This window comes from Strongylocentrotus purpuratus, unplaced genomic scaffold (genome assembly GCF_000002235.5).
Source record: "Strongylocentrotus purpuratus isolate Spur 01 unplaced genomic scaffold, Spur_5.0 spur5_scaffold_19, whole genome shotgun sequence".
NCBI classification, from domain to species: Eukaryota; Metazoa; Echinodermata; class Echinoidea; order Camarodonta; family Strongylocentrotidae; genus Strongylocentrotus; species Strongylocentrotus purpuratus.
This window is the reverse complement of record NW_022145604.1, coordinates 24,315,667-24,342,002: the sequence shown is the minus strand read 5'-3', so window position 1 is coordinate 24,342,002 and position 26,336 is coordinate 24,315,667. Positions and strand designations below refer to the sequence as shown.

General features: G+C 38.7%; 1 protein-coding gene and 1 long non-coding RNA gene across 3 annotated transcripts; one reads left to right on the top strand and one right to left on the bottom strand.

Annotated features, from left to right (window-relative positions):
• On the top strand, window positions 1-26,336 carry LOC115925851 (NXPE family member 3-like). The gene is made up of 6 exons (XM_030989861.1): window positions 1-126; window positions 1,114-1,344; window positions 1,642-1,842; window positions 12,124-12,299; window positions 21,639-21,700; window positions 23,630-26,336. Exons 1-6 carry the CDS (start codon window positions 10-12, stop codon window positions 24,439-24,441), a joined length of 1,599 nt encoding a protein of 532 aa, XP_030845721.1. The 5' UTR covers window positions 1-9; the 3' UTR covers window positions 24,442-26,336.
• Window positions 17,493-21,519, bottom strand: LOC115926139. Of its 2 annotated transcripts, none has more exons than XR_004064988.1 (3): window positions 18,756-18,915; window positions 18,174-18,317; window positions 17,493-17,642 (listed from the first exon to the last, which is right to left on the bottom strand). It is a non-coding gene; the product is annotated as an uncharacterized LOC115926139 (long non-coding RNA). The 2 variants fall into 2 exon arrangements; XR_004064989.1 differs by lacking the exon at window positions 17,493-17,642 and adding an exon at window positions 21,354-21,519 and having other exon boundaries at window positions 18,028-18,317; window positions 18,756-18,832.

The following is a 26,336-nucleotide window of genomic DNA, read 5'->3' as shown; positions in this document are numbered from 1 at the left end:
CAGTTCTCAATGTTAGAATTAATATTTGTTTTCATATTCCAACAGGTCTTTGGATCTACTAGTACTAGAGGACATTACGCTTCTACCGTCCAACAAACAACTCCACACCTCAATATTTCGAGACCCGTGAGTAAACCAATGTTTTCATGTCATTTTGATAAACACATGTATTGACAATGTCTCCTCATTTTGATTATTCCAAAACCTTGCAGTGCACACCAATACTTATGCTACATGATCAACTTTTTCTGATCGATTCCCAACCGTTTCTTTCACAATGCAATTGCATGACCAGAACTCAACTTTATCTTTAATATGATCTATATTCTACTTTATGTTTTTTTTTCTATTTCATATTCCGCCTTATTCTTAATTTTGATCTTCTTTAGATATTACTTTATTTAACAAATATTTATTCCAATGTTTCCTTTTTTCTCTTGATAATATTTTAGCAGCGAATTAAGAGTTTTGGGAAGACATCTTTGATGAAGTACAGTAGTAAAACCTGGGCATATGACGTATTACAAAAGATAACTATAAAAATAAGGATAAGATTGAAGAATAGTAATAATAATTCTAAGAACCAGAAATGCAATCGTGTCAAAGCGTTTTGCGTGCAATGACGCCCATGTTACTACGTGTCAAACGAAAGAACTTCTCTCAGACTATCCAGAGCAATTTGTGAGAAGTCTGTAGCTTCTGTGATAGTGGAAATAGGAAATAGGTAGCCCTAAGGGCGAAAGAAAGGCTTCGAAAAGTGGCCCAAAATGGACAAAATTTAAAGATTACGCCTTTATCCGTCTCATGCATCAAATGTGTTGTAAATGGGCCCTGTCATTATTTAATTGGAATTGCAAAAACATTATACGCAGTACTCTTTAGGAAAATTGTTTGATCGTTTCCAAAAATAGCACTCAGGTTTGAATAGCTACCTGGCGATTGCTAGGGTAATGATGATTGCAGGGCCAGCAGAATTGACCAACCCTAGGTAATAATGATTATTATCATTTTTTGATATAGTTATTATCATTATTATTCTTATCATTATCATTATTGATATTACAATTATTGTTTATCATAATAAATGCTTTTATTTTCATTTATTTCTTTAAGGAAACCGCTGGTGTTACGAGCGATAAGAATTCTACGTATTACATCATCGATGCCTCAAGGAAATACCAAATATGTGATCGTCTGGATGTCATCATCGAGGCCAGAGACAGTAAGAATCAATTAAAAGTAAACGGAGGAGATTATATCCGGGTCAGGATCTACAATAATGACCTTAAAGCCGGTGCATCTGCCGATGGAGAAGTTTCTTATCTTGGAGATGGCAAGTACAAGGTTCGTAAAAAGAAATGATGCCCCCCCCCTTCTTCTTATAATAATCTTGTCGCGCTATCTCCTCATATCGAAATCAAATCAGGTGTACTTTCAATTATTCTATATCCGAGACAAATCAAGAACAGATTATGTTCAGCGCCAATAGGGACTAACATTAGCACATTTTAATTGGTGACGTGTAAGGTCATTGGAATTGCCTTGGAATAATTTTTCGAAAGTTTATGCGATCGTATTTCTTCTGTACAAATGTATTACGATATATGCCATCTTTTATCTCTCATCTGACACCACATTTAGGCATCGTTCACATTACGATGGGTCGGGAAAACCTTCGTTCGTGCAAGTCTCGTCCATCCAGCCGAGGCTGTGAATGTATTGAGACGAGCAAGGGATACTTGCCCAACAAGATGTGGCTACAATGGACGATTCACCGGGACGATTGGAAATAAATCTGTTGTAGAAGACACCGTGTGCAACATAATTACTCCCGTACCCAATGTAAGTAGGAAATAATTTACCCTTCTTTTGTTTGTACTAAATGTATTTCTACTACTACTACTATTACTACTACTACTACTACTACTACTACTACTACTACTACTACTACTACTACTACCAGCACCACCACTACTAATACTCCTACTACTACTACTACTACTACTACTACTACTACTACTACTACTACTACTTCCACCACCACCACCGTTGACGATGAAAATGATGATGATGATGATGATGATGAGGATGATGATGGTGATTATGATGATGATAATGATGATGATGGTGAGAAGTAGAAGAAGATGAATAAAAAAAAGAAGGAGAAAAAGAAAAAAAAAGAAGAAGAAGGAGCATAATATTCAATTTTAACCAAAGGAAGCTTCATCAGCATCAATACTGGTCTTTCTGAGGGCCCAGCAATTATTACTCCAGCGAAAGCTAGGTTCCCATTTACATCTTGGTGGAGAGTTGCAAATGCGGATTAATGTCTTGTCAAATGCCGGGCTGGGATGTCAACCCTTTATCCTAGGAATGAGGTGCGAGCAGGCGCGCCGGAAGCAGTTTCGGATTAGGGGGGGGGGGGGGATGGGGGGCAACATTCCAGGGTGCTCACCTCAAGTTGCCAGATCTGGCATAATTATGCTTTCAGGCATAATTTTGTCCCTTTTAGTATCTGGCATTATGCCTGGCATAATTTGGCGATTTTTAGCAAAATTCTGGCATAATTTGAGCATTTTTAGCACAATTTGCATACATTTTCCAACATATTTCTCCCTTAAATGCTTCTTACTACCCCCCCCCCCTCGTTTATTCAGCGGCTGGCGCAGTCGGCGCGAAATATTTCCTAAAAAATTGCTTCTTACTACCCCCCCCCCCCCTCCCCCCACTCCCGCTTATTCAGCGGCTTGCTGAGTCGGCGCCAGATATTTCCTTACAAATTCGATGTCTGGGGGTTGGGCATAAAATTTGGCGATTTAGCATAATTTTCGCTGCTACCCTACCATATTTGTATTTTTTTCACCGGCCACGCTGGCTCACCTTCCTGGGGCAGTGGCGTAATGAGCAGAGACGTTTTTTTTTTTTTGGGGGGGGGGGGGACAGAAGAAAAATCTGCATCACCACCACTCTTACATGCAGGCCCCACGGGACATTTTTAAAAGTGGAGTAGTAACGAACAGGTAGAGCGTAGCGAGCGAAGCGAGTGGAGCGTAAATTGGCGTGGGGTCCAAGGGCTTTGCCCCCGAAACCTCAGAGGTTTTATTTATTTAATTACGGTCAGATGAGCATTCAGGGGCTCGCCTAAGGGCACTTGGTTAGGTCCAGGGGGAAGAGCCCCCGGAAGCTCAGGGGTTTTAGGTATGTAGTTACAGTCAGATGAGCATCGAGGGGCCCGCCTTAGGGCCCTCGATGGGTGAAAAGGTATGATTTACAAAAAAAAATGAAAAAAATACCGGAAAATCATGTCATTTCAGGAACATTTGTAAATCACTGGTATCGAATTAGAACCTCCTATTAGTACGCCAGTGTTCAGGGGCTAATTTCTTCTCACCCCTACAATAAAAACAAACACGCTTTCCCATCCTCTCACAATATTTCCACGATATACGCGTATCGCTATTATAAAAACCTCCATTGATAAATCTAGGGGCATGCAGAATGTATAGGAAATTTAATTCCTGTTAACTTTCCTTTTTTCTGAAGTCAACCAATTGATATGTGGTTCAATTCAGGTTTTATTATTTGTTATGTTCTTTTTGGTTAAAAAATACAAACAATCTGTACTCTTTTACTGCTTTTTTGTGGAGGGGGGGGGGCGAGAATGCGTTTCCCTCTCATTTTGTTGGTTGGGGGGGGGGCGCCTTCCCTTCCCCCCTTCTTCCGGCGCCTATGGGTGCGAGTTAATGTACCACTAGACCACAGCACCTGCTGTTTATACAATTGTTTTTAGAGTTTACCTTCGCTCTGTGATAAAACTCCACCTTTTAAAAGCGAAGTCCACCCTTTTGTTAAGTTCCATAAAAATGAGTGAAACATATTAGTGAAAGTTCGAGCAAAATCCGATTAGAAATAGGAAGGTCATGAAGATTTGAAGTTGTCATTAGTTAAAGACAAATTGGCAACACTGTGACTTATCATGAGAGCTCCTATTCAATTTGCTCTGTACAACACATTTTATAAACTTGAAACTTGTCAATTATGACGGAATTTATATTACATACAGGAGTGAGGAGTTGTATAAAAACATATTTGCAATAATTATATAACTTATAAAGGAAAATATAGGGGTGGGGGGGGGGGGCGCAAGTAACGTCACACATTTGATTCTACACTAATTGCAGGGTTTGTGATTATGATCGTTTTCATGGTTACGGCAAGTCTCTGTCCTTTCCCTCTCTCCCCTCTCTCCCCTCTTTTCCTACCCCTTCTCTCTCTCACTCAGTTCAGTTTCAGTTCAGTTTATTTTATTTTTGCACGGCACCAACTTCAGCCAAAGGCTGTTCTTCTGTTGGTCCGTGCGCAATATAAAAATTACATGTACAATTATAAGATAACACATATCATAGCATATGGAATATTAAAAACACAAAAACAAAAGCAAAAAACATAAGTATACAAAGAAAAATGAAAATTTACAAACCAAGATACTACTACCAAGCCCCCCCCCCCCCCCCCTTTCCAGACAGCGTTTATTTTAGATGTTATAGTTATATAAATAGATATTTAAGCGAACAAAATATAAAATTAATATTCATATTACCCTTGATTTAAATACAGAGAAAGACATATTTTGTACGTTCATAGGTAGCTGATTCGAAGATTTAATGCCTCTATAACATAAGTTCCTTTTTTAAATTCATATGTGGTTTTGGCAGTTCTAAGGTTTTATAAGCATTTCTCAAGCCATAATGATATTCTTTAATAAAAAAAAGTACTTTCTAAACCCACCATATATCATTTCATGCACTATTTTATACAAAATACATAGAACATGTTCATCTCTCCGTTTTAAATCTCGGCTTGGGAACCTCCATTCAACTTGAATTACCACCCGGAGTGTCCTATTCTGTAGCTTTTGCAAACTGTCTAAACTTCCTTTTCCGGCATTCCCCCAAATTGCACTACAGTAATCAAACTTATATACATTTAATTACTGATTTATAAAATATAAGTGCAGTTTGCTGTGTAACATATGGTCTAAGTCTTTTCAACAAATTTATATCTGTTAATACCTTCTTTCTTAAATATTAAATATGTTTACCCCAATCCAAATGTTCATCAATAACTATTCCAAGATACTTACGGTGGGTTACACGTTTGAGAGGAACATTTTGTATGTAAACATCTGGTACTACAATATTTTTTAGCCGTTTCTTCGTTCCAATAAAAAGTAATTCACATTTTGGCACATTTAAAGCAAGTATGTTCCTTTTTAACCAAATATCAATAAGTAATAAGTCTGCATTTAATGATTCAGTAAGAGTTTGATGATTTGCACTAGCGTAATATAGACACATATCATCAGCATATAAAGATATTTTACATGTTTTCAGACATAAAGGCATATCATTAATAAACAGGATGAATAACAATGGGCCAATATTTGACCTCTGCGGTATTCCACATTGCATCTTTTGTGAATTGGAATGAACCCCATTGGAAAAAACCGATTTGACAAAAGATTTAACTCTGTTTCGTTAACAATCAGCTATGCATGAAGACTCTCGTCTACGGCTGATTGTCAACGAAACGGAGTTAAGTCTTTTGTTAATTTCGTTTATTGATACGGCAGGCAGCCAGTGAAAACGAATTCGTTCAATAAAATTATGGAAATGCAAGCACTACTTTAAACAAACAGAACTTTGTCATTCCTCGCTCATTTTTCCTGATTGAGGTGTCATATGAAAGGGCAGAAAATCAACTTTCTAGAAATGTGATTTTTTCTTCGAAATTCAGATACCGCCCGCCAAATGCCTTTTAGTTTCCTTCCTTCAAATTGCTTTTAATCACTCATGCGTGAAATATACATCATCTGAATAGCATCAACTGAAAGAGGAGACTCTAAGCTTTCCAAATATGTATCATTCATTAATTATAGTTGTGATTGAGTTATGATAGAACATCGATACTTCTCGGTTTCGTTTTTTCTGGGACGCACTGTACAATTCCATTCAAAGAAAAGGAAAGTTCACAGGAATTAAATTTCATAAACATTGCGCATGTCACCTACAGTGTATACGGTATTTATCAATGGAGGTCTCTATAATAGCAATACACGCATATCGTGGACATATTATGCGAGAATGGGAAAGTTTTTTGTTATAGGAATGAGAAGACATGAGCCTCTGAACGCTGATGGAGGGAAGGGGGGGGGGGTATGTATTTCTTAATTTTGATGTTGTGACATGATCTTCCGGCATTTTTTTTTCCATTTTTTTTGTAAGTCTTACCTTTTTATGCGTTTGTTGGAAAATAAGAAATTCCGAAATTACAGTCAGGCGAAATACGCTAATTTATAGAAGCCTTTGTGTCATTCTCTGCAAAGTGGCTGGGCTCGAGCCCCCCCCCCCCTCCTTTTTGAAAAAAAGTATGTTAAAGAGAAGAAATAAAAGAAAGACGGAGAAAAAAATAAGTGACCTGCTAATGTCACAAATAAGGTATAAAAATGCTCATCTGACCGTAATTAAAGGCTTAAAACCCCAGAGCTCATGGGGGCTCTGCCCCTGAACCACACCAAGGGCCCTAAGGCGGGCCCCTGGAAGCTCATCTGACCGTTATTAAATACCTCAAACCCCTGAGCTTCCGGGGCTTTGCCCCCTGGATCCCACCAAGGGCCCTAAGGCGGCCCCTGGATGCTCATCTGACCTTAATTAAATACCTAAAACCCCTGAGCTTCCGGGGGCTCTGCCCCCTGGACCACACCAAGGGCCCTAAGACGCAGGACTTAAATTAATTTTTTGTCCACGGGGGCTCCTCCCCCCCCCCCCAAAAAAAGAGACCCGTGAGCCTTCTCACGGGGGCTCTTTTAGTGCTGACGGGGGCTCTTATTTTAATACAAATTTCCATTGAATTGGTACCCATGACACTCCTAAATTCCTTGGTATTTTATCATTATCATTTATTTAAGTCGGCATTTTCCCTCTTAGGAATTTACTTGTTACAATGCTGAATACTTTTTTCCCCGTGATTAGTGGCGGATCCAGGGGGGGGGGGGGGGGGGGGGAAGGGGAAAAAAAGAAGGGAAAAAAAGAAGGAAAAAAAAGGGGAAAGATTTTTTTTTTGCTGTTGAAAAAAAAAGTGTTCCCATCCCACTTGTATCACAGAGAAACAACAGTTTAAGTTAAGTCTAACGTTAACGTTAAATTTGTTATTAAAATGTAGAGTACAGCCCTTGGCCTTAGGCCTAATTTAGGTCGTAACTGTTACTGTTTAAAAATCTAAAGTAAAATTAGACGGTTTTCATGGTTATAGACCTAGTAATTGAGAAAAAAAAGTTTACCCGTCACTGAGACCAGGTCAATCAACATTCTAGATCCATTATTAGGGTCTAACGTTAGTAGATATAATGTAGATGCAGGCGCAGATCCAGTGGGGGTGAGCGGGCCTTGCCCCCCCCCCCCTTCCGCAAAAAAGGGAGAGAGAGGGAGAGGGAGAGAGAGAGAGAGAGAAGGAAAAGAAGGAAAGGGAAAGAGCAGAGAAAGAGAAAGAAAGAAGAGGAAGAAGAAAAGAAAAGGGGGAAGAAGGAGATCGGGGGGGGGGTGCGAAAGGACCTTGCCTCCCAGGCTGTTGCCTCCCCCCGCCCCCGCTAAAAAGAGAGAGAGAAGGAAGGAAAAGGAAAAAAGGAGAGCTAAAAGGGACCAAAAAAAAGGAAGAAGGAAAAAAAAGGGTGAAAAGAATTTCGATGCGGTGTTCGAGTAGAATTCTGTGAGATGATGATATACTTTCTCGTAGCTTGATGTGACGAGATGTCTCTATCTAGATATCTGTTGATAGTATTATAGAATATAGAAGCCTGAAATGACCTTCTGCTCGTAACCGACAAGTCACCGCATTAAAATTAAATTGCAAATAGTGTTCAACAACACGATGGTGGATGAAACTTTCTAATATTCGAAGATATATGACCTTCAGACCATATTGTTTCATTATTTTTTATTCAATCAATCAACGTCAAGGAATTGATTTATCATCGCTCTTCAATTTATTATTTCACCTTTTAATGTACTTTCATTCTTATGAATCACAAAAGAACACTGAATTGGATTCTTCAATGTTTGTTTTGATTAATTTCCTCCCCTTTCCTTCTCCCTGTTTAATACTGATAAAATTTCAATTGTTCTTAATCAAGGCAAAATATTATTTTCATATTTTATTTATGCAAGACAGGAAGAGAGAGAGAGAGAGAGAATATGTTAAGGGAGAATTATCGAGTACAACTATGAATTGCATCCTTTTTAATATTATTCAATTCGCTGAAAATATTCAGAATATGAATATGATAAATCCTCATAATACACCAACGCTGTTCAACGCATCCAACGCTCCAACCATAGCACATACGCCGATGCACCATATTTCTCAATATGAAAAGATTTTTTAAATGAAATTTGAAGAAAAATCAAATTTACAATGCACTGACAGGCATCAGTTGAAATCATGAATTCTCTGTGACTGGCTTAGCACTAGTTTCTGAGGGACCAGTCACTAAAGAGGAAATAAAGGGAAGGAAAATTGAGAAAGAAGTAAATAAAAGAAGGGGGATATCAGTTGCAATTTTCCCGCCAACAAGTTGCGGATCGGGATGGGGGTGGGGCAAAAGGCCTTTGCCTCCCCCCGCCCCCGCTAAAAAAAAAGAGAGAAGGAAGGAAAATGAAAAAAGGAGAGCTAAAAGGGACCAAAAGAGAGGGGAAAAAAAGGTGAAAAGAAGGGGAGATAGAAAACCTAAAAGAGAGAGAGAAGGAAGGGAAAGGAAAGGAAAAGAGGAGAGAAAGGGAAAGAAAAAAAAGAGAAAGAAAAAACTTAGGGAGATCAGTTACCTTGTTAGGCGCCTTGAGCATCTCTTGGGGTGGATATGTGCGCATTATAAATGTTGTTATTATTATTATTATTTAAAGTGTAAATCAGGGGGGGGGGGCACTGGCGTACTGATTGGGGAGGGGGCTCGGGGGAAATTAAATTAAACGTGGTTTATTTCTAATTCCATAACGGTGGTTTACACATAATGCTGAAATGACATAATTGTCCGAGATTTTTTAGTAAATTATACTTTTTTATGCGTTTGTTGTAAAATGACACATTCCTAAATTTACAGCCAGGCAAGAAATATGCTTCTTGAGATGCCTAGGGGCCTACACGTCAGGGCCCGCGGAACGGCGGGAATCGGGAGCCTTGAGGTCCCTCCCCCACCCCCCCCCCCCTCCACTTTTTTTTGAAAAAGTATATAAAGAGAAATGGAAAGAAAGAGAGCAAGTCAGAAAAAATAGTTAACTGCCAGTGTCACAACAAAATAAGGTATTAACCGTAATTAAACGCCTAAAATCCCTGAGCTTCCGGGGCTCTGGCCCTGGACCCAACCGAGGGCCCTAAGTCGGGCCCCTTGATACTCAGCTGACCGTAATTTAGTGCCTAAAACCCTTGAGCCGAGTCGAGAACGGTACAGCGAATCGTCTTCTTTCTTTAATAATTTTAATGAAACCCCAAAGCTTTCGCGCTTCGCGCGGGAGGGGGGGGGGGGTTGGAACCGAATTCAGACAAGAATTAAGAATCGAGAATGGTACAACGAATCGTCTTCTTTCTCTAATACTTTAATGAAACGTCAAAGCTTCCGCGCTTCGTGCAAGAGGGGGAGTGGGGCTGGCTTCAGACAAGGATTAAGAGTCGAGAACGGTACAACGAATCGTCTTCTTTCTCTAATGATTTAATGAAACGTCAAAGCTTCCGCGCTTCGCGCGGACGGGGGGGGGGGGGGTAAATGAATTTAGATGAGTATTATTTTCGAGAACGGTACAACAAAACGTCTTATTTCTCTAATAATTCAATGGAACGTCAAAGCTTCTGCATATCGCGCTCGAAGGGAGAAACTGAATTCAGACGAAGTTTATGAGTCGAGAACGGGCAACGAATCGCCTTCTTTCTCTAATGATTTAATAAAACGTCAAAGCTTCGGCGCTTTGCGGAGGAGGGAGTGGAAAAATCGCCCCTCCCTGCACCCCCCCCCCCATTTACGTCAATGCCGGTCACCATTACGTACCAATATTTGGCTCGCATAATTTCAAATTTGCCCCCCCCCCCCTAAGAAATCCTGGATCTGCGCCTACCCGTGATGACATTCTCTCCATTTCTTCCCGTTCTGCACATAATGTCGTCCTCATTATTCGTAGCAACCTTATTTACATTATTTCTTTACTTTTAGTCTTTACCATATCCTTCCAAAACACGGGGGCGGATCTAGCTTTTTGCTAAGGGTGGGGGGGGGTAAACCAAATACGATGTGGAGCATCGTCCACGAGCCGCGAAGCGGCGAGGCGATTTTTTTTGGTGCTATTTTGATCCCCCGTTAGTGATGTTTTCCTGGCATCTACTGAAATCTACTACTGTGTAGGTCTGGACACACGATAGCACTTTTCTATGCACATCACATTTTCACATGGCAGCCCAAGGGGGATCGGGGGATTAAACCCCCTAAACCGCCTAGATCCACCCCTGCAACACCCCTGCAACATCTTTGCTGATCTTCTTCTCAATATTGATTTATTGGTCGAGTTACATTATTTGCTGGTCTTTTAAAACAACCAGATTTCAGAGGATTCTCACTTTTCACAACGAAAAACTTCTCCATGTTTCAGTCCTTGCGCGATCGTCTCCAGCTCCAGCAGATATTGGGCGTCAGCGTGCACACCGGTACGTACTACCGGCGCAGTATGACGGCCGCATTAGCTGTGCACTGCGAGCTTCCGTTGTTTGTATCGGTAATACTCATAGAGATGGGAGGGAAAGCGCCATCTAAGTTCCATTCTATTGGTTTAAGGTTTGAAAATTGATACTCAATATTGTGTTAAAGTTATATAAGAAAAGATAATCTTTTTTTTATAATTCCACGGGGGCGATTTTTTTATTTTGCAATCGCCCCCGTGGGCAACCTGACGGGGGCGATTATGGAGCTCACGGGGGCGAATCGCCCTCGCCCCTGTGTATTTTGGGCGCTGCTAAGACGGCTCCTGAATGCTCATCTGACCGTAGTTAAATATTAAAACCTCTGAGCTTCTAGGGGCTCTACCCCCCCCCCTTGGAACACGTCGATTGCCTTACAGAGGGCCCCTGGATGCTCATCTAACCGTAATTAAATACCTAAAACCCCTAAGCTGCCGGGGGCTCAGCCCCTTGACCCCCTGCCGAGGCTCATGCCCTGGACCCCACGCAAATTTACGCTCTACCTGATCGATAATACTCCACTTTGAAAAACGTTCCCGCGGGACCTGCATGTAACGTGGAAGACTGGTGGTGATGCAGATTTTTCGTCTGCCCCCCCCCCCTTCCGAACATTTTTTCTCATTACGTCACTGCCCCTGGAATGTTTGCCCCCCCCCCCCAAGTCCCAAACTGCTTCCGGCGCGCCTGGTCTACTGTATCAAAGGCCTTTTTAAGTCAAGGGTCACCACGCCTACAAGATTACCTTTATCTAAACTATCAAGCCAGTCTTCCGTGACGTTCAATAGAGATGTCATTGTAGAGTGTTTCGGGCGAAAACCTGACTGATTGCAACCTATAATTCCGTTCTGATCCATATAACCGTAATGTTGATCAAATACAAATTTTCCAACAATTTTAGCTATCGCCGGAAAAATTGATATTGGTCTATAATTGTTCATATCAGACTTTTTTCCCGATTTAAAAACTGGAGGAACACGAGACATTTTCCATTGTAGAAGGACAACACCTTGCTCAAAAGACAAATTTATGATATATGTTAAAGGCTTGAGAACATAAGTCATTATAATTTCCCAAAATTCAGCTAGTACATTATCTGGACTACAGGCCTTCTTATCTTTTAAATTCTTAATAACATTTAAAACTTGTTCTTCATTAACTAGATCAAAACGGAATCCATCTCCGGGTAAAACAGTATGCATAACATCTCTCTCTCTCTCTCTCTCTCTCTCTCTCTCTTCTCTCTCTCTCTCTCTCTCTCACACACACACACACACACGCACACACGCACACACGCACACACACATACTCTCTCCCATTCTCTCCTTCTCTCTTCTTTCCTCTCCCCTCAAACAGGCAACCGTATGTGATTTAACGAGACACGCGATAGCAGAGCCGTGGTTCTGCACAGCGCCAACCAAGACCAATTTGACTTGTTCAGACTTTGCTTGGACTTGTGTCAACAGTAAATACTCAGCGGCTCTTTACCGATCTGCCATGCTGACAAAGGATGAAGAGAGTTTATTTGGAAGGTAAGCGCGGGCGTATCCAGGAGGATAGGGGAAGTTCCCTGCTTTTTTTTTTTTTTTTGGGGGGGGGGGGGGGGGGGGGGGGGGGGGTGGGAGAGAGAACGGCTGTTACAAATATACCCCTCTTTTCAAGGTAAAAGTTTGGGTGGGGGTGTATTTGTATAGACCATCCACCTCCCTGAACAGTTTTGGAGATTTTTTACCTCCGGATGCCCTTGTTTAAATTCATTTGCTTGTCATGGGTAATACCCACAATAATCAAACTATCACATATCAAAAAAGGCGGTCATTTAGAGCGATCACTGGGCTAGGACAAAAGCTAAGAGAATTCATATTCATTGACGGCAGTGGAGGGATATAGAGTTTTTAAAGACCGTCAATACTACTGGGCCAGAAGGGATTAGACCACACAGCGAGGTCACTGACAGGTGGCTATCTCATTTACTCAGCTCTCAACTAACATAAGAAAAAGAGGATCATGGGGGACCAACAGGCACCGATTGGGAAGTTCTCTATATAGAGGGAGCAAGTAGCTACAAGTAGGACAGTGGGGCTTTAAATGTCATCGCGCAATCCATTACATTGAATTACTCAATAACTCACTTTTTTGTCCTGGGTAGTTTTAAAGAATTGTGGTGTTGTCATTTAATATGATACCAGCCACTGTACTCTCGAGGCAAGAATATGTTAAAGGGGCATGTTCCCCGTATTCCAGAGGGCGTTCAAAATACGTACCTGCTGGCGGACGGTGCTAGCTGCCTATTGACACCAACAGAATACGGCTCTTAAGCAGAAGGCATGTTCCGAATGCCAGCACAATGCCAATTATCGTATACATGTGCCGAAGTAATACCAATCGCAGTTCGGCTCTAAGATTCGGCTGCTGTTTCCGCCCACTTTCGTGACGTCACAATCGGCAGCGATCAGCTGGCTTGGCGAAGGCAGGCCAGGACGCGCGTACTTCGATCTTTTGAACCAAGATGGCGATGACTAGAGCAGCGATAACTACACTGGCGGGAAGCGACTTTGCGTTTTACACCCTGGCCTGGACCTTTTCCCAATAAATTTCAAGGAACCGACTGGGAAAAGTCTATCCATGACAAGATATTGCGCGCGCACGTAGCTCTTCTGCAATGCTCAACGTACGTCCTATATGTCCAGTGTCGCGGTACGCGGTACAGGTACTTTTGTATCGAGACGTACGAGTGAGAGAAAAACAACGAATAACAACAGAAGGAAATAGAGAAAAACAATAAATAATTAAAGAACAGAGAGGAAACAAAGAATGTCATAAGCAGAGAGAGAAAACAAAAACTAACTTGAAAGAAAGAGAGAAATTAGAGAAGGAATTAATCAAAGTAAGGAAAGAGAGAAACCAAATAATATTATGGTTTTTGTGGTTTAATTCCGCCTTCTTCAGGGTTTCAATTTTTGACGTGTAGCCTACTTTCAAACCATTTGCTGATTCGGACCCCCCCCCCCCCCCCTAACACACGTGTACACATACGACACATACACAGACTACACTCGACATAATATGTGTAATGGTAATGTAATACATAAACTGTGATTTAAATATTGCACTCGTACCATTTTCTATTATTGTGGGATCACGTCTTTCATTTTTTAAATTCATGTCATTTGTTTCTAAGACCTAATTTCTCTAATTCTCTTGACCCCTCTCCCTTCATATTTGTTTTCTAAGACCTCCCCCCCCCCTCATCTCTCTTCATATTTGTTTTCTAAGACCCATTTCTCCCCCGCCCCCCCCCCCATCTCTATTCATATTTGTTTTCTAAGACCTCTCTCTCTCGACCCACTCTCTCTCTCGTATGTATTTCTCAGACCCCTCTTTCTTTCTCTCTCATTAACCCCCTCTTCATATTTGTTTCTAAGGCCTCTCTCTCTCTCTCTTCATATTTGTTTCTAAGACCCCCTCCCCTCTCTTTCTCATTTCTTGATATTTATTTCTAAGACCTCTCTCTCTCTAGCTCTCAATTCATGATATTTGTTTCTAAGACCCCCTCTCTTTCTCACTTCTTGAATTCATATTTGTTTCTAAGACCTCTGTCTCTCTCTCCCTTTCTCTCTTTCTCATTTTAAATTCATGATATTTGTTTATAAGACCTCTCTTTCTCTCTTTTTCCATTCATCACTTTGTCTAGTGTAATGTACAGACACATAACATATAAAGGAAATTATACACCAGTTTTACATGAATTCATTTGCACTTTATTTACTGCTTTACATTCATATACTTTTTTTTTTCGTGAAGGTAATCTAATCCTTCAATGTCAGAGAAGTAATACAAAAGATACAGGAGTATGTGTATGCATAAATAGTTATATAAAGAAGAAATATGTAGTAAAAGTGAAAGCAAACAATAGTAGAAATTTGAACAGATAATTTGACAGTGTGTTAAGATTTAGATGCAAGAAATGACTATAAGAAATTTTTATTTGAAAATACATGCACATGTAGATCGAGGAGCGTAGACTAGACTCATTCAAGCAGTTTCATTGCTATTTACCGGGAAAATGTCCAGGCCAGGGTGTAAAACGCAAAGTCGCTGGCGGGAAGCGTCTTATTTTTTCGTACCACGGCGAGCCCGGATTCCTGTTTTATCATGAATATTCATTAGGCAGGGCCGGGGAAAGTCTCGATTCTCTTGAATATTCATGTATGATCGAGGCATGCGCAGCATCGAATATCGTGTATAACAAGTTCGTTGGATTAATGGCAGGCCTATAATATGACATAGTAAAGCAATGTCATGGTCATTTAGATAATACAGTCATAAATGCTGTGTTTAATTACTAGTAAATGCCAAAATGTCAGTACCGGTAGACAAGATATATAGCATATATTTCAAGTAAGAGTCTTGATAGGTAATTTGTGAGTAGCCTAGGCCTACTTTTCTGAGATTAATGGGAGTCTAGTTCTTTTCATGAATTGGTAAATAATCATTTCTAGGTTTGCTTTTTAAATATTACAAGCAGAGGTTGCATTATGGTATTGAATATGTGATACAGTATTATAAACTGTATAAAATAGATAACAAGAATAGGCCTACGTACAGACATTTATCAAAAATAAAATACTTGTGTATTGCACTTAAATTATTTCTATGATCTATGCTCACTTAACTGCATAAGGAAGAAAAGGAAGAAAGAAAAATGGGATTAGAAAGAAGAATAACAAAGTTAAAAAGTAAAATATATATAAATAATAAATGAATGGAAGAAATAAAGAATACGGAATAGATACCAAGGAAGAAAGAAATAAATTGCAAGAAAATTTAAATGAAAAGAAGAGAAAAGAAAAAGGGAAAGGAGCAAGATAATATTGATACCATATCTTCAATCTTGTTTTCTTTTATCTTGCCTCTTGTTTTTGTTTAGGCCTAGCTACCATTTTTTCCTTTCCTTTCTCTTTTTCTCTTAAAAGTTCTCTTTGGTTTCTTTCTAAAATAATGAGGGAAGGGGGGGGGGGGTGGGGGACTCGATGATAATTCATCATTTGAAGGTTTACAATGTGAAGTCCACGAGTTATATGCACCCACTGAAGAAAATCCATGTACAGGGTTGCTGCAGGAACCCCAGCACCCACAGATCCCACGCATGATGAGACTAACTCGAGAGAAACCTACATATTCTTTCACATACATTGAAGAAAAAAAGAAGAAAAAAAAATCCAAGATCGGTTGAACTCTTTTTGACCCCTCCCCAGGACGTCGATCAATTACATTTATGTGCCCCCCCCCCCAAACTCTGGCTACGGCCCTGGCGATAATTACCCACTATTCAAATCTGACAGGTGCCCCTTTTTCTTCAACAAATGCCCCTTTAACTTCATAATAAGTGCCACTGTTCCATTTTCATAAGTGCCCCTTGTGATATCTGATAAAAGCCCTTTCATTTTTTTTTACTTTGACACACGTCCCCTTAAACTTTCTAACAAGTGCCCTTTTACCTTTTGAAATGTGCCCCTTTCCCTGTTTAATAGGAGCCCCAACCCCAACCCTTTCTCATAAATGCCCCTTTGACATATGCCCCCTTTTCCTTTTTTTATAATTCCCCTTTTCTGTCTTTCTCTGTCTTTCGAAAACTATCTTCTGCAAGGTTTGTTCTCTTGACTGAGCAACCTGTTGCAATTCCTTTCTGTCTCACTTTCAGTCGTACTTGTTGCCACTCATTTGCATTCACTCGTTATCAACTACCATCAACCATTCCATATTCACTCCATTACTGTCCACATTTCAATTTCATTCTCTTCACTCTCCCTTTTTACAGCCTTTCCAGGAGCTTTGCTAGAAGTAGAACATTTTTAATGTAGAGGCCAGAGAAACCGGAAAGTATGTTAATCATTTTATTCAAATATCTAACTTGAAAAAAAGGAAAGTGAAACATTGTTTAATTACAATATATTGACATAATTTTGTTAAAGAAAAAATTTGAATTTAACACTGGAAATTTGTAATTGGTTTGCCAGCCCATGTACTGTATAATTTTTATTATTAAGAATAGTTTTCTCTTTTTTATTAATTTGACATTGGCATACCGTAAATTTCACCAGGAACCCCCCCCCCCCCTCCCGACACTGCCATTACTTCTACCAACAGTAATGCTATAATTCAAAATTTCACTTTCTAAATCCTTCTCATATAAACATATAGTCATATTTGTACAGAGGATAAGATAAGAGGATAGCAAGCCCCCCCCCCCCCCCTGTTTTCTTTAGTTGGGAAGCATCGAAACATGATTCTATGAAAGCTACCAGTTTGGATACGAAAGGCAATGAGGATTAGCAGTTTCCATATTTAATGCATTTAGAGTGTTGTCTTTCAAACCTTCTTACATACAATACTTGAAGTAGCAATAATTTCATAATCTACAAAACTTCCCATACAGAAGTCCATAGAGGTAAATGAATTTTAACATGTATAATTATAATCAAAATATCATTGATTAATTCAATCTTTGATATAGACTGATAGACCTTTATCAATCAAATTTGAAGGAGAATCTTTCTGCCCAGTCCTCAGTTTCATCCTATAAGATGGTAGTTGACATTGTTAGAATTTTAATGTTTATTCGTTGAGGATTAGTTATCTTTAATTATTTGAAAGTCGACAAGATGATAAACTTCATTAGCTTTATTGAATGTAGTATTCTACAAACATATAATACAAATAAATATCATGTAAATATTCCAGTTTAAACCCATCTCTATTGTCCTCTTTCATTATATGAGGGTGGCATCTTTAAGACGTAGTCTCGTGTAGATATCTTCTGCATCCATCACTAAAGTTGTAGCCTAGTTTTCAGAAAAAAATATAACCCAAGTCTGAATGGAAAAATGAAATAAGATATAAAAAAATCAACAATGACTAATAACATACACCCTGATACCTGCTCAGAAAAAGGAAGGACTGAAATTCACTTGGGGTTCTAGTGGGCAAACCTAAACTATTTTTTGTACAAGACTAGTTTAAATACTGACCGCATCTTAAATTATTACTGATGATCCCATTAAGACGATAGGCCTGCTGGAGCTCGGATCAGACAAGGTATGAAATAAGTAATACAATGTAATACAACTCGTGCTCATACCGGTAATTGAATAATACTCGGTTAAGTATGGGACATAAAATGACCAAACAACTTTGACCAGAGAATGTACTGGAAATAATGCTACTGAAACATACGTAATGTAGACTTATATTTCATCTATATTGACATTTAATTTTTAATCTAAATTACAATTGTGATATTAAGTCAATTATTCTTTTACAAGTCAACTGACAATGAAAAATATCTGTTTCAGATCTATAATTTTCTCCATGACATTTGTTCCACAAAAATTTATTGGGGGTACCTTCATGTATATTAGCACACTTGCTCGTATGAAGTGTAGTAGGCCCGCATCTCTAGATATGATCCCGTCAACATCTGTTCTTTGTTCCTCTCCTGAGTTTGCAAACCAGAATGCCTTCATCATCCACTGTAGAGAGGCATCATCCTACATGAGAGAAAACAAAGTAGGTACATGTACTTCAATTAAAAACTGATACTGATGGATACATATCAACCATAATACATCCTATAAACAGACTTTTATCAATCTTATTTTGTGTTCTTCTTCATCTTCATTGCTCAAGAAGTGAAAGTACCCCTTACAAAAAAAAATGAGGGGTCCTGTGTATACCCTACATGTAGTGCTTACAATGTGCATTTGATATGGCTCTTCTAAACACAGGACCTCCTGTAAATAAGGACAAATTTTCCTTTGTAAACATAGAAAGAAAAGACATCAATATTTGTATACTAGGTGCAGAACTAGAATAAAATATACCCTCCACTATATATGCTTGCAATGTCAACTTAGTTCCATTTCCTTTTGAGTGAATTAATAGGTGGTCGTTTAATATGTGTGTGCTAAATAACCTGATAACTGTACCTGCATGGGACTTTCTGCTTCATCTTGCAAATATAAGAGATGTTGTAATGTCCTCCTTCCAGCTCTTCAGTTTCAATCTTTTGGAACAAAAAGAAGAAGAAAATCAATACGACAATCAAGGCATCCCTTTCTCCTTAACAAAATAAAATAGATCTAGCATAATTCAAATTAATAGATATTTTTATGTCATGGTTGGCCTTAATTTTAATATGGTGTGGAAATCAACATTCCTATTTAATGAACCACAGTACAAAGTAAAACTAAATGGAAGATTTAACTTGTGCATCAAACAGTGGTTTCTATGGCCTATGAACACGAAGCAGTACTAAGTAGAATTAGTTTATTATAACAAGAAGAGGTGGACTACATACCATATAAGCAGAGGCGGCGCTCCGAGAGGGGGGGGGGGGGCAGAGTGCCCTCCCATTTGGTCAAGTACCCTAAAAGTGCCCCTTTTTGCATAGGAAAAGTGCCCCTTTTTACATAGGAAAGTGCCCCTTTTACTCTGACAAGTGCCCCTATTAAGTTTTTAAAGTGCCCCTTCCCCTTTTAATAACTACCCCTTTTAACTTGGATAAGCGCACCTTATATCTTCACATGTGCTCCCTTTCATTTTTAATAAGTGCCCCTTTTTCTTATAAGTGCCCCCATTTAAAAATAGGCCCTTTCCCTTCTCATAAATGCCCCTTTTCATCTATGAAAATAGTTCCTTTTCATTCTCTTAAGTGCCCCTTTTCATCTCTTGTAAATGACCCTATTCACTTCTGAGAGATACTTGTTTTACTTTGACAAGCACCCCTTCCCCTCCTAGTCAGTACTCTTTTCATCTCTTATAAATGCCCCTTTTATTTTGACAAGTCCTCCTTTTCCTTCCTATATAATGCCTTTTTTCCTTATAAGCACCCTTACCCCTTATCATAATTACCGGTATTACTTTTCGTCTTTGATAAGTGCCCCGTTTATTTAAACATGTGCCACTTTTTCTTTTTAATAAGAGCCACTTCCCCTTCTCATTACCCTTTTAACAATGATATGTACCCTATTTCCTTTCTTATAAAGAACCTATCCCTTTTTCATAAATGCCCCTTTTCACTGCTTATAAATGCCCCCTATCAAAATCTGATGGGTGCCTCTTTTCCGTCGACAAATGCCCATGTTCTTATCATCCCTGGTGCATGCCTCTTTGTTTAGGTGTAAGAAGTGCCCCATTTTCACCTCTGATAATTAGCCTTTGTACTTTGACACATGCTTCTTTTCTTTTCTGATAAGTGTCTTAACCCTTTCGATAAGTGTCCCCTTTTCCTCTCATCATTAAACGTGTCCCTAATTTCAAGCGACTAAAAGCAATTTCCCACAAAGCTCGCTCGCTACGCTTGCCCATAGTTATAGATGTTATAATTATGTAACTTATCACAGATCTATTCAGTCTTCCGTTATGAGATTATGCTTATATAACCCCATCAGGATTGGGTTTTCCTCTTTATAAGATGTAATTTTTCGCACTGCAAGCCAAAAACTGCAAAGTATGATACTTAAGCAATATCTTAAATGCTGTATTAAGAGAAACAAATATTGAAATCATCCCTGATAATGTAATCACAAAATAGGGGTATATACCAATGTCAAAAAAATGGTATATTTTCCCTCTGAAGGTGCCCTTTTTTCAAGAAAGTGCCCTTTTTGTTGGTTCCCCCCCCCCCCCCACTTTGGAAGTTGCTCCGCCCAAAGGCTCCGCCGCCTCTGCGTATAAGTAAACATAATTGTCGACTACCCTAGGGGTCTTCTCTTATACAACGTCCAACATAAATAGATTTATCAAATGAACTGCACACTTTGGAGAAGAAAAAATCTTTAATATAGGTCTAGATCTAGAAAAGTTATGACAACTTGACAAGCACACTGGACACACACAACATCTGAACATTAAATAAATGAATCCTAGGTCTAGTTTGTTTGTTTTTGAATATTTTTATTAATAAGTTCCAGGTTTACGTCTAAATGAAATATGGTTTGGAGCCGTTTGATTATCCATGGTCACAAACAATTTTGGTCTAAAAGTTGACACGCACCAATGATGCAACTGAGCGAACGGATAGCACTTAGTCTTAGTAATACTAGTATAGCCAACAGAGTCGACATCTAGACCCTACTAAAGATATAAACAAGAATTAACCCTCTTGGATTATTAAAGAAATCATACTTCATAGATTATTTTAAGGTGTAACGTTAAATCTAGATTTAAATTCAATGGATGATTGGTGAAAACTGAATTAGATTCACGATGACGATCAAATTTGGAATAAAACCTGATCAGAAAGTTTTATCTTGATGCAGATGAGCACCGAAATTCCCCAACGTGGGCCTGCCGGAACCCCGGGCCTCTAAAGGGTGACATGAAGGCAAACCGCAGTCAAACTACTTCACGACGATGAAAATCAAAGTGCAATTTCAAGAGAAATATTTTCCTAGCCTTTTCCCCACAAATCTGTTGAGAACAGTCTCAAAATGTAAAGAAATTACAGTAGATCACGAATTACAGCTTTTTCAAATTAATGACTAAATTCTCTTAATCTACTGATATTTCAATCAATTACTCACCCATATGCATTCTCCGTGAACTAAATCTTCTCACTTTGTGCGAGTATAGCGCGCGTCGTGCATTCCCACCTCGATATGAATATTTAAGAGAATCGAGACTTTCCCCGACCCTGCCTAATGAATATTCATGATAAAACAGGAATCCGGCCTCGCCGTGGTACGAAAAAATAAGACGCTGGCGGGAACGTGCCCCTTTAACATGTTTGATTCAGCACTCAGGTAATTTGTACTTATTGGTGCCAATTTAAGTGTATTTCCACGTTATATATTTCTATATTTTCACAGGCAAAAGCAACCGATACCAGTGCGAGGAGTCAACTTTGTAACAGTGACTGAGCCAGAAAAAAGTGAGTGTAAACAATAAGTCAGATCATTGTTTGAAGGGAAGTTCACCTTGAAATTTCGTTTACTGTAAACAAAGAAAGAAAACAAAGAAGCAGATCAATTATAAAGGTTTGAGGAGAATCAGATACGATTCTAGAAACTAAATAATTAAAGTCATCATAGATAAAACGCTAATTGGCAACTCCATGTCGTACTTTTCAAGGGCTTTTCCCGTTTGCCCTATAGGAGAAAAGTTCATAAAATGTCATTCTCTCTAAAGAAAATATTTATACTGCAGTATACACCCTAAGTTTGATTATTAAAGATGTATTTAACACAACTAGTTCATGAAACAGAGTTAATCCTTCACCAACCTTTCATCGCCTATGTGATCATATTTATCCGTAAAGACCATATCCGAATTGGAAAAAAAATAAAAAAATGGATGAATTATATATCAACGGAGAGCTTATAAGCCATAGATTACACTAATTTCAATTATATGCCATATTTTAGTGTCTGTCAGAAGAGTATCAGCTCTCTGAAAACTCAAAATCTAAAGCTTTGACAATCAGAAGTTGACGACCTAAAAACTTGCTATCGACTTGATGACATCATCTTATGTGAAGTACGCATATTCACAATGACTTTGCATTAATTAAGCACGGCTCATCGTCTCAGCTATATAGGTGAACCGATAAGGTCCACATGTAATGTCGTCACTGTAACTTCGGCAAATTTGACCCCAAGACATTGATCTACATTTGCCACTCTCAACCCAGGTGATGTTAATGGGTACCTGGCAGGAATTAATTCTTTGAAATGCTAGAGCGCCGTATATGGCAGCACAGCTAAAGCCGGGGTAATAATTTCCAAACTTGGAAGCGCTTATTGCTCGTAATAAGCGCTATATAAAAAGTTTATTATTATTATTATTATTATTATATTGCTGTACACTCGACCATTAAAGGACTGGGATGCATGTTCAATTCACAGAAAAGGGTAAGAATTAACGCGTAATGTAACCAGAAGGACGTTCATTCGTAACTAACATACATAAATTAGCATTCATCAACTTAATCTGAATGAATCTGAATATTAATACAGATAAACATAGGAAAACAGAAACATTTGAATCAATGAATAGTTGGTTCAGAATTTATACAGCCCATACTCACTGCGAAGAAACCCACGCGAAAAGAAAAAAAAGAAGAAAAAACTGCCCTTTTCGCTTCGTTCGTTATCTGGAAAACACGTTAACAGGGCGGTAACAGGAGAACACATGTAGCAAATTCATATGATGGTCACCGCGAGTACATTTCGCAATAACACAAAGGCTTACGTCATCCTACCATCAGGTCCCCATTTATCTCCTGGGTATGGAGTGGCAAGTGTAGATTAATCAACGAACCAACGAGTTTTGCATTTCAAGTCAAGTGCTTATTAAACCATTCGACTACGAATTCATTTCAATGATATTTAGACCAAAGAAGAAAAAAAACATGTTTAGCGTCCGTTTTTTTTTTGGTAAAATAGGAAGGAGGAGGCCCTTTTTTTTTTCCTTTCAAAATGGCCGCTCAAAATGGCCGCTCGGTACATTTCCCTGACAGTCGGCCATTCAAGATGGCCGCCGACAATTTTTTTGTTTTTAAATCAGAAATAGATCCATTTTAGCAGTGTTTTCATGTTTTTTTTCTTTCAAATAAACATTTTCAGAAAAATCAACCAAAAAAAAATATCCAAAAAAAAAAAATCCAAAAATTTCAAAAAAAAAAAAAAAAAAAAATGGAAGGCGGCCCCCAAAAGGAAGTGGGCGGGGACGCTAAACATGTATATTTTTTTAATGGCCTTATATATCACATAGGTATTAGAAAGTTCTGTACGTTCTTTTCCTTCATTCGTTTGAAATCCATCATGTTTAAATTAGTGATAATTTTTGTTTTGTCTTTCAGATATATCGAGTCCAGCTCATTGCTCTAACGAGAGGTTACCCCCTTGCACCGTAGGTTCCCACAGTCTTTCTAACCCTATGGCAGCGGGCTACTTCTTCAAAGGACACTGGTATTCCAATTACTGCCGTCTTCGTAGCTTTGTAATCCCTAGCAGTTCCTTAGAATGCCTCACCAATAAAACCCTGTATTTCCACGGTGACTCCACCACGAGACAGTATTACGAATACCTCGTGATGAGTCTTAAGAGTTCCCTTAAACCGAATCCGCCTACTAAACAATCTAATTGGAAGGTTGGCCCTTCTATCGCCGAAGACAAAGTAAACAACTTTACGGTTCACTATCGCCATCACGGATACCCGATCCGGAATAACTGGACGGATGCATCCGAAGTGAAGTACATTGAGGAAGCTCTTGATGAGCTACAAGCGACACCGGATACAGTCTACGTGTTTACACTATGGGCGCATCTAACCACCTTAAACATGAGTTTCTATGAGCATCGAGTGAGGAGGATAAAGGCCGCGGTGGAAAGATTGCATCGCCGAAGTCCCGAGACGCTTGTCGTCATCAAAAGCGCGAATACCCGTTCGCACGGGAGCGCGGGATCGTCTGTAATGGTAAGCGATTGGTACGCGCGAGAACTGGACATGAAGCTTCGGGAAATATTCAAGAGCTACGATAAGAAAATTGGATTCATAGACCAGTGGTCGATGGTGGTAGGATTTTCGAATGTGGATGCCATTCATCCAGGCCAGGGGATTATATCTACTGGAATGCGTACATTACTGTCTTACATGTGCCCTAAAGAATAAAATTGTCATTTCGTGTATATTGAGGTATAATAAGAGTGTTGTACCATTTTGTACTTTATTTGACTTGAAATATTTGACTTGAAACAATCATAGCTAATAGAGGATAAAGTTGTGTCACGAGCACACCGCTCGGTTCAAAGGTCAAAATCTTATCGTCTGAATATTAAATTTGATTTGATTTGATTTGATTTATTTATTTCCGTACCATATTTTATGTGGGAGGGAACTACTTGAATCTTTTAAAAAAATTACTTTGAACGCACACGCGTGCGCATTTCACAACTAGCCATCTATAGGTAATAAAATACAACGTTTTTTTTTATTTTTAAAAAAAAACCTCTTTCTGTCACTTTTTACTCCTTAATTTTTATTTTATCTCTTTTTCCTAGTTTCTTTAATCTTACTTTTCTATTCTTGTAAAAGTTGGTTAATAATGGGTATGGATGTATTTGTTAATAAAAGAAGTTTTTACAGTGTTTCAAACGCAATATTACAGATATTGTCTTTCAAATATATTTCATACAACTAAGTGAAAGGGCGGTTCCGAAATTATTTCATTAGAAATGCCACTAGATGTAGATAATTGTATATATCTAAATTCTGATGACTGATGATATTCCGTTTGTCTAACGAGCATCCAAACAGAATCAAAATCAACTTTCCGCTTCACCACAAAAGCAAACTAAAGATTGACTCTATTGGCCCAGCCAAAGGGGCGCCTACTCAGCATAATTATGCCACCATGTCTTGTCGCAATAGGGAAAAATCATTCCCATCAAGGCTCGTTCAGAGGTGCGGCAAAATGGCGGCGTTTTTTAAAATGTATTATGAGGACGTAAACGTACGCTTCACATATCTGTATCATATATACACAGAGCTCATTGAATAGGCGCAAATCCTTTGTTGCATGCAGTTTCATTTCATTTACACGCAACAACAACAAATTTTTTTTTGCGGTGGTTTACGCGTGGAGACACGTGTAGATAGTTCGATTATAATTATAATTTTTAAAATTCTATACAAATATATATGTTTTTTGTTGTTGTTGTTGCGATGGTGGAAAATCAATATCGGTCCTGACTGGCAGAAGGTAAGGGTTTAAGGGAAGGAGGAAAGTCAATTGCTGTGGAGGAGACTACGGTTATTTCTCTCTTTTAGAGAAAAACAAACAAACAAACTTGGAACAACATTAATTCGATGGGTTGACGGCGACGAATGATCGTGAAATCAAAATGAATGTGAAAAGTGCGCGCTATTGAAGACTTTCAACACATCAAAGCAAGGACAATTTCAATATTCTATCATATTTACTTATACTATAGAAACCATTTTTGCATTGTTTAGAGTGCACGTATGTCAATATGTGATGGTCAAGGCTTTTTAAATTGCATTAATTTGATTGTACAAAAAACATTAGTGATAATGTTTCAGTGAATCAAAAGAAATGTAAAATGCATGTGTCTACGTCGATTACATACAGTACTTATTTTTAACCTTGATAAGATATATACAATTTTGAAGATCAATCTATGAAGGCAATTTCGATAGCCTTTATTTATTTTTCGAAAGACTTCAATACCGATCGTGTTGTTTATTTTATACACACAAGTGTGTAGATAGATTTATATTCAGTTAGTATTCTAAACCGCAGTTAGGAAGATAATTTCCCGTGTAACTTTCAATTTTATTGCGATATCGTCGAAAATTTTGATCACAGTGGTATCGTATCGTGTCATTTGGGAGTTATCGTTTATTATATCTGTTCGACACATGCGTAAGACTATAGGTTTATCTCTACGGTGGTTATTCATGAACACACTACTTTCTTGAAATGTGCATGAGCCTTTTCAATAATTTGTTAAAGCACAAGAAGAAGACGGAAGAGGAGGAGGAGA

What these genes read in the sequence shown, in the direction of transcription:
- LOC115925851 (XM_030989861.1), top strand. Translation starts at nt 10, where the DNA reads ATGTTAGAATTAATATTTGTTTTCATATTCCAACAGGTCTTTGGATCT. An exon ending in TAATTACTCCCGTACCCAAT is followed by an intron (nt 1,843 to 12,123) that starts GTAAGTAGGAAA and finishes CCCCTCAAACAG; the next exon opens with GCAACCGTATGTGATTTAAC. An exon ending in GAAGAGAGTTTATTTGGAAG is followed by an intron (nt 12,300 to 21,638) that starts GTAAGCGCGGGC and finishes ATATTTTCACAG; the next exon opens with GCAAAAGCAACCGATACCAG.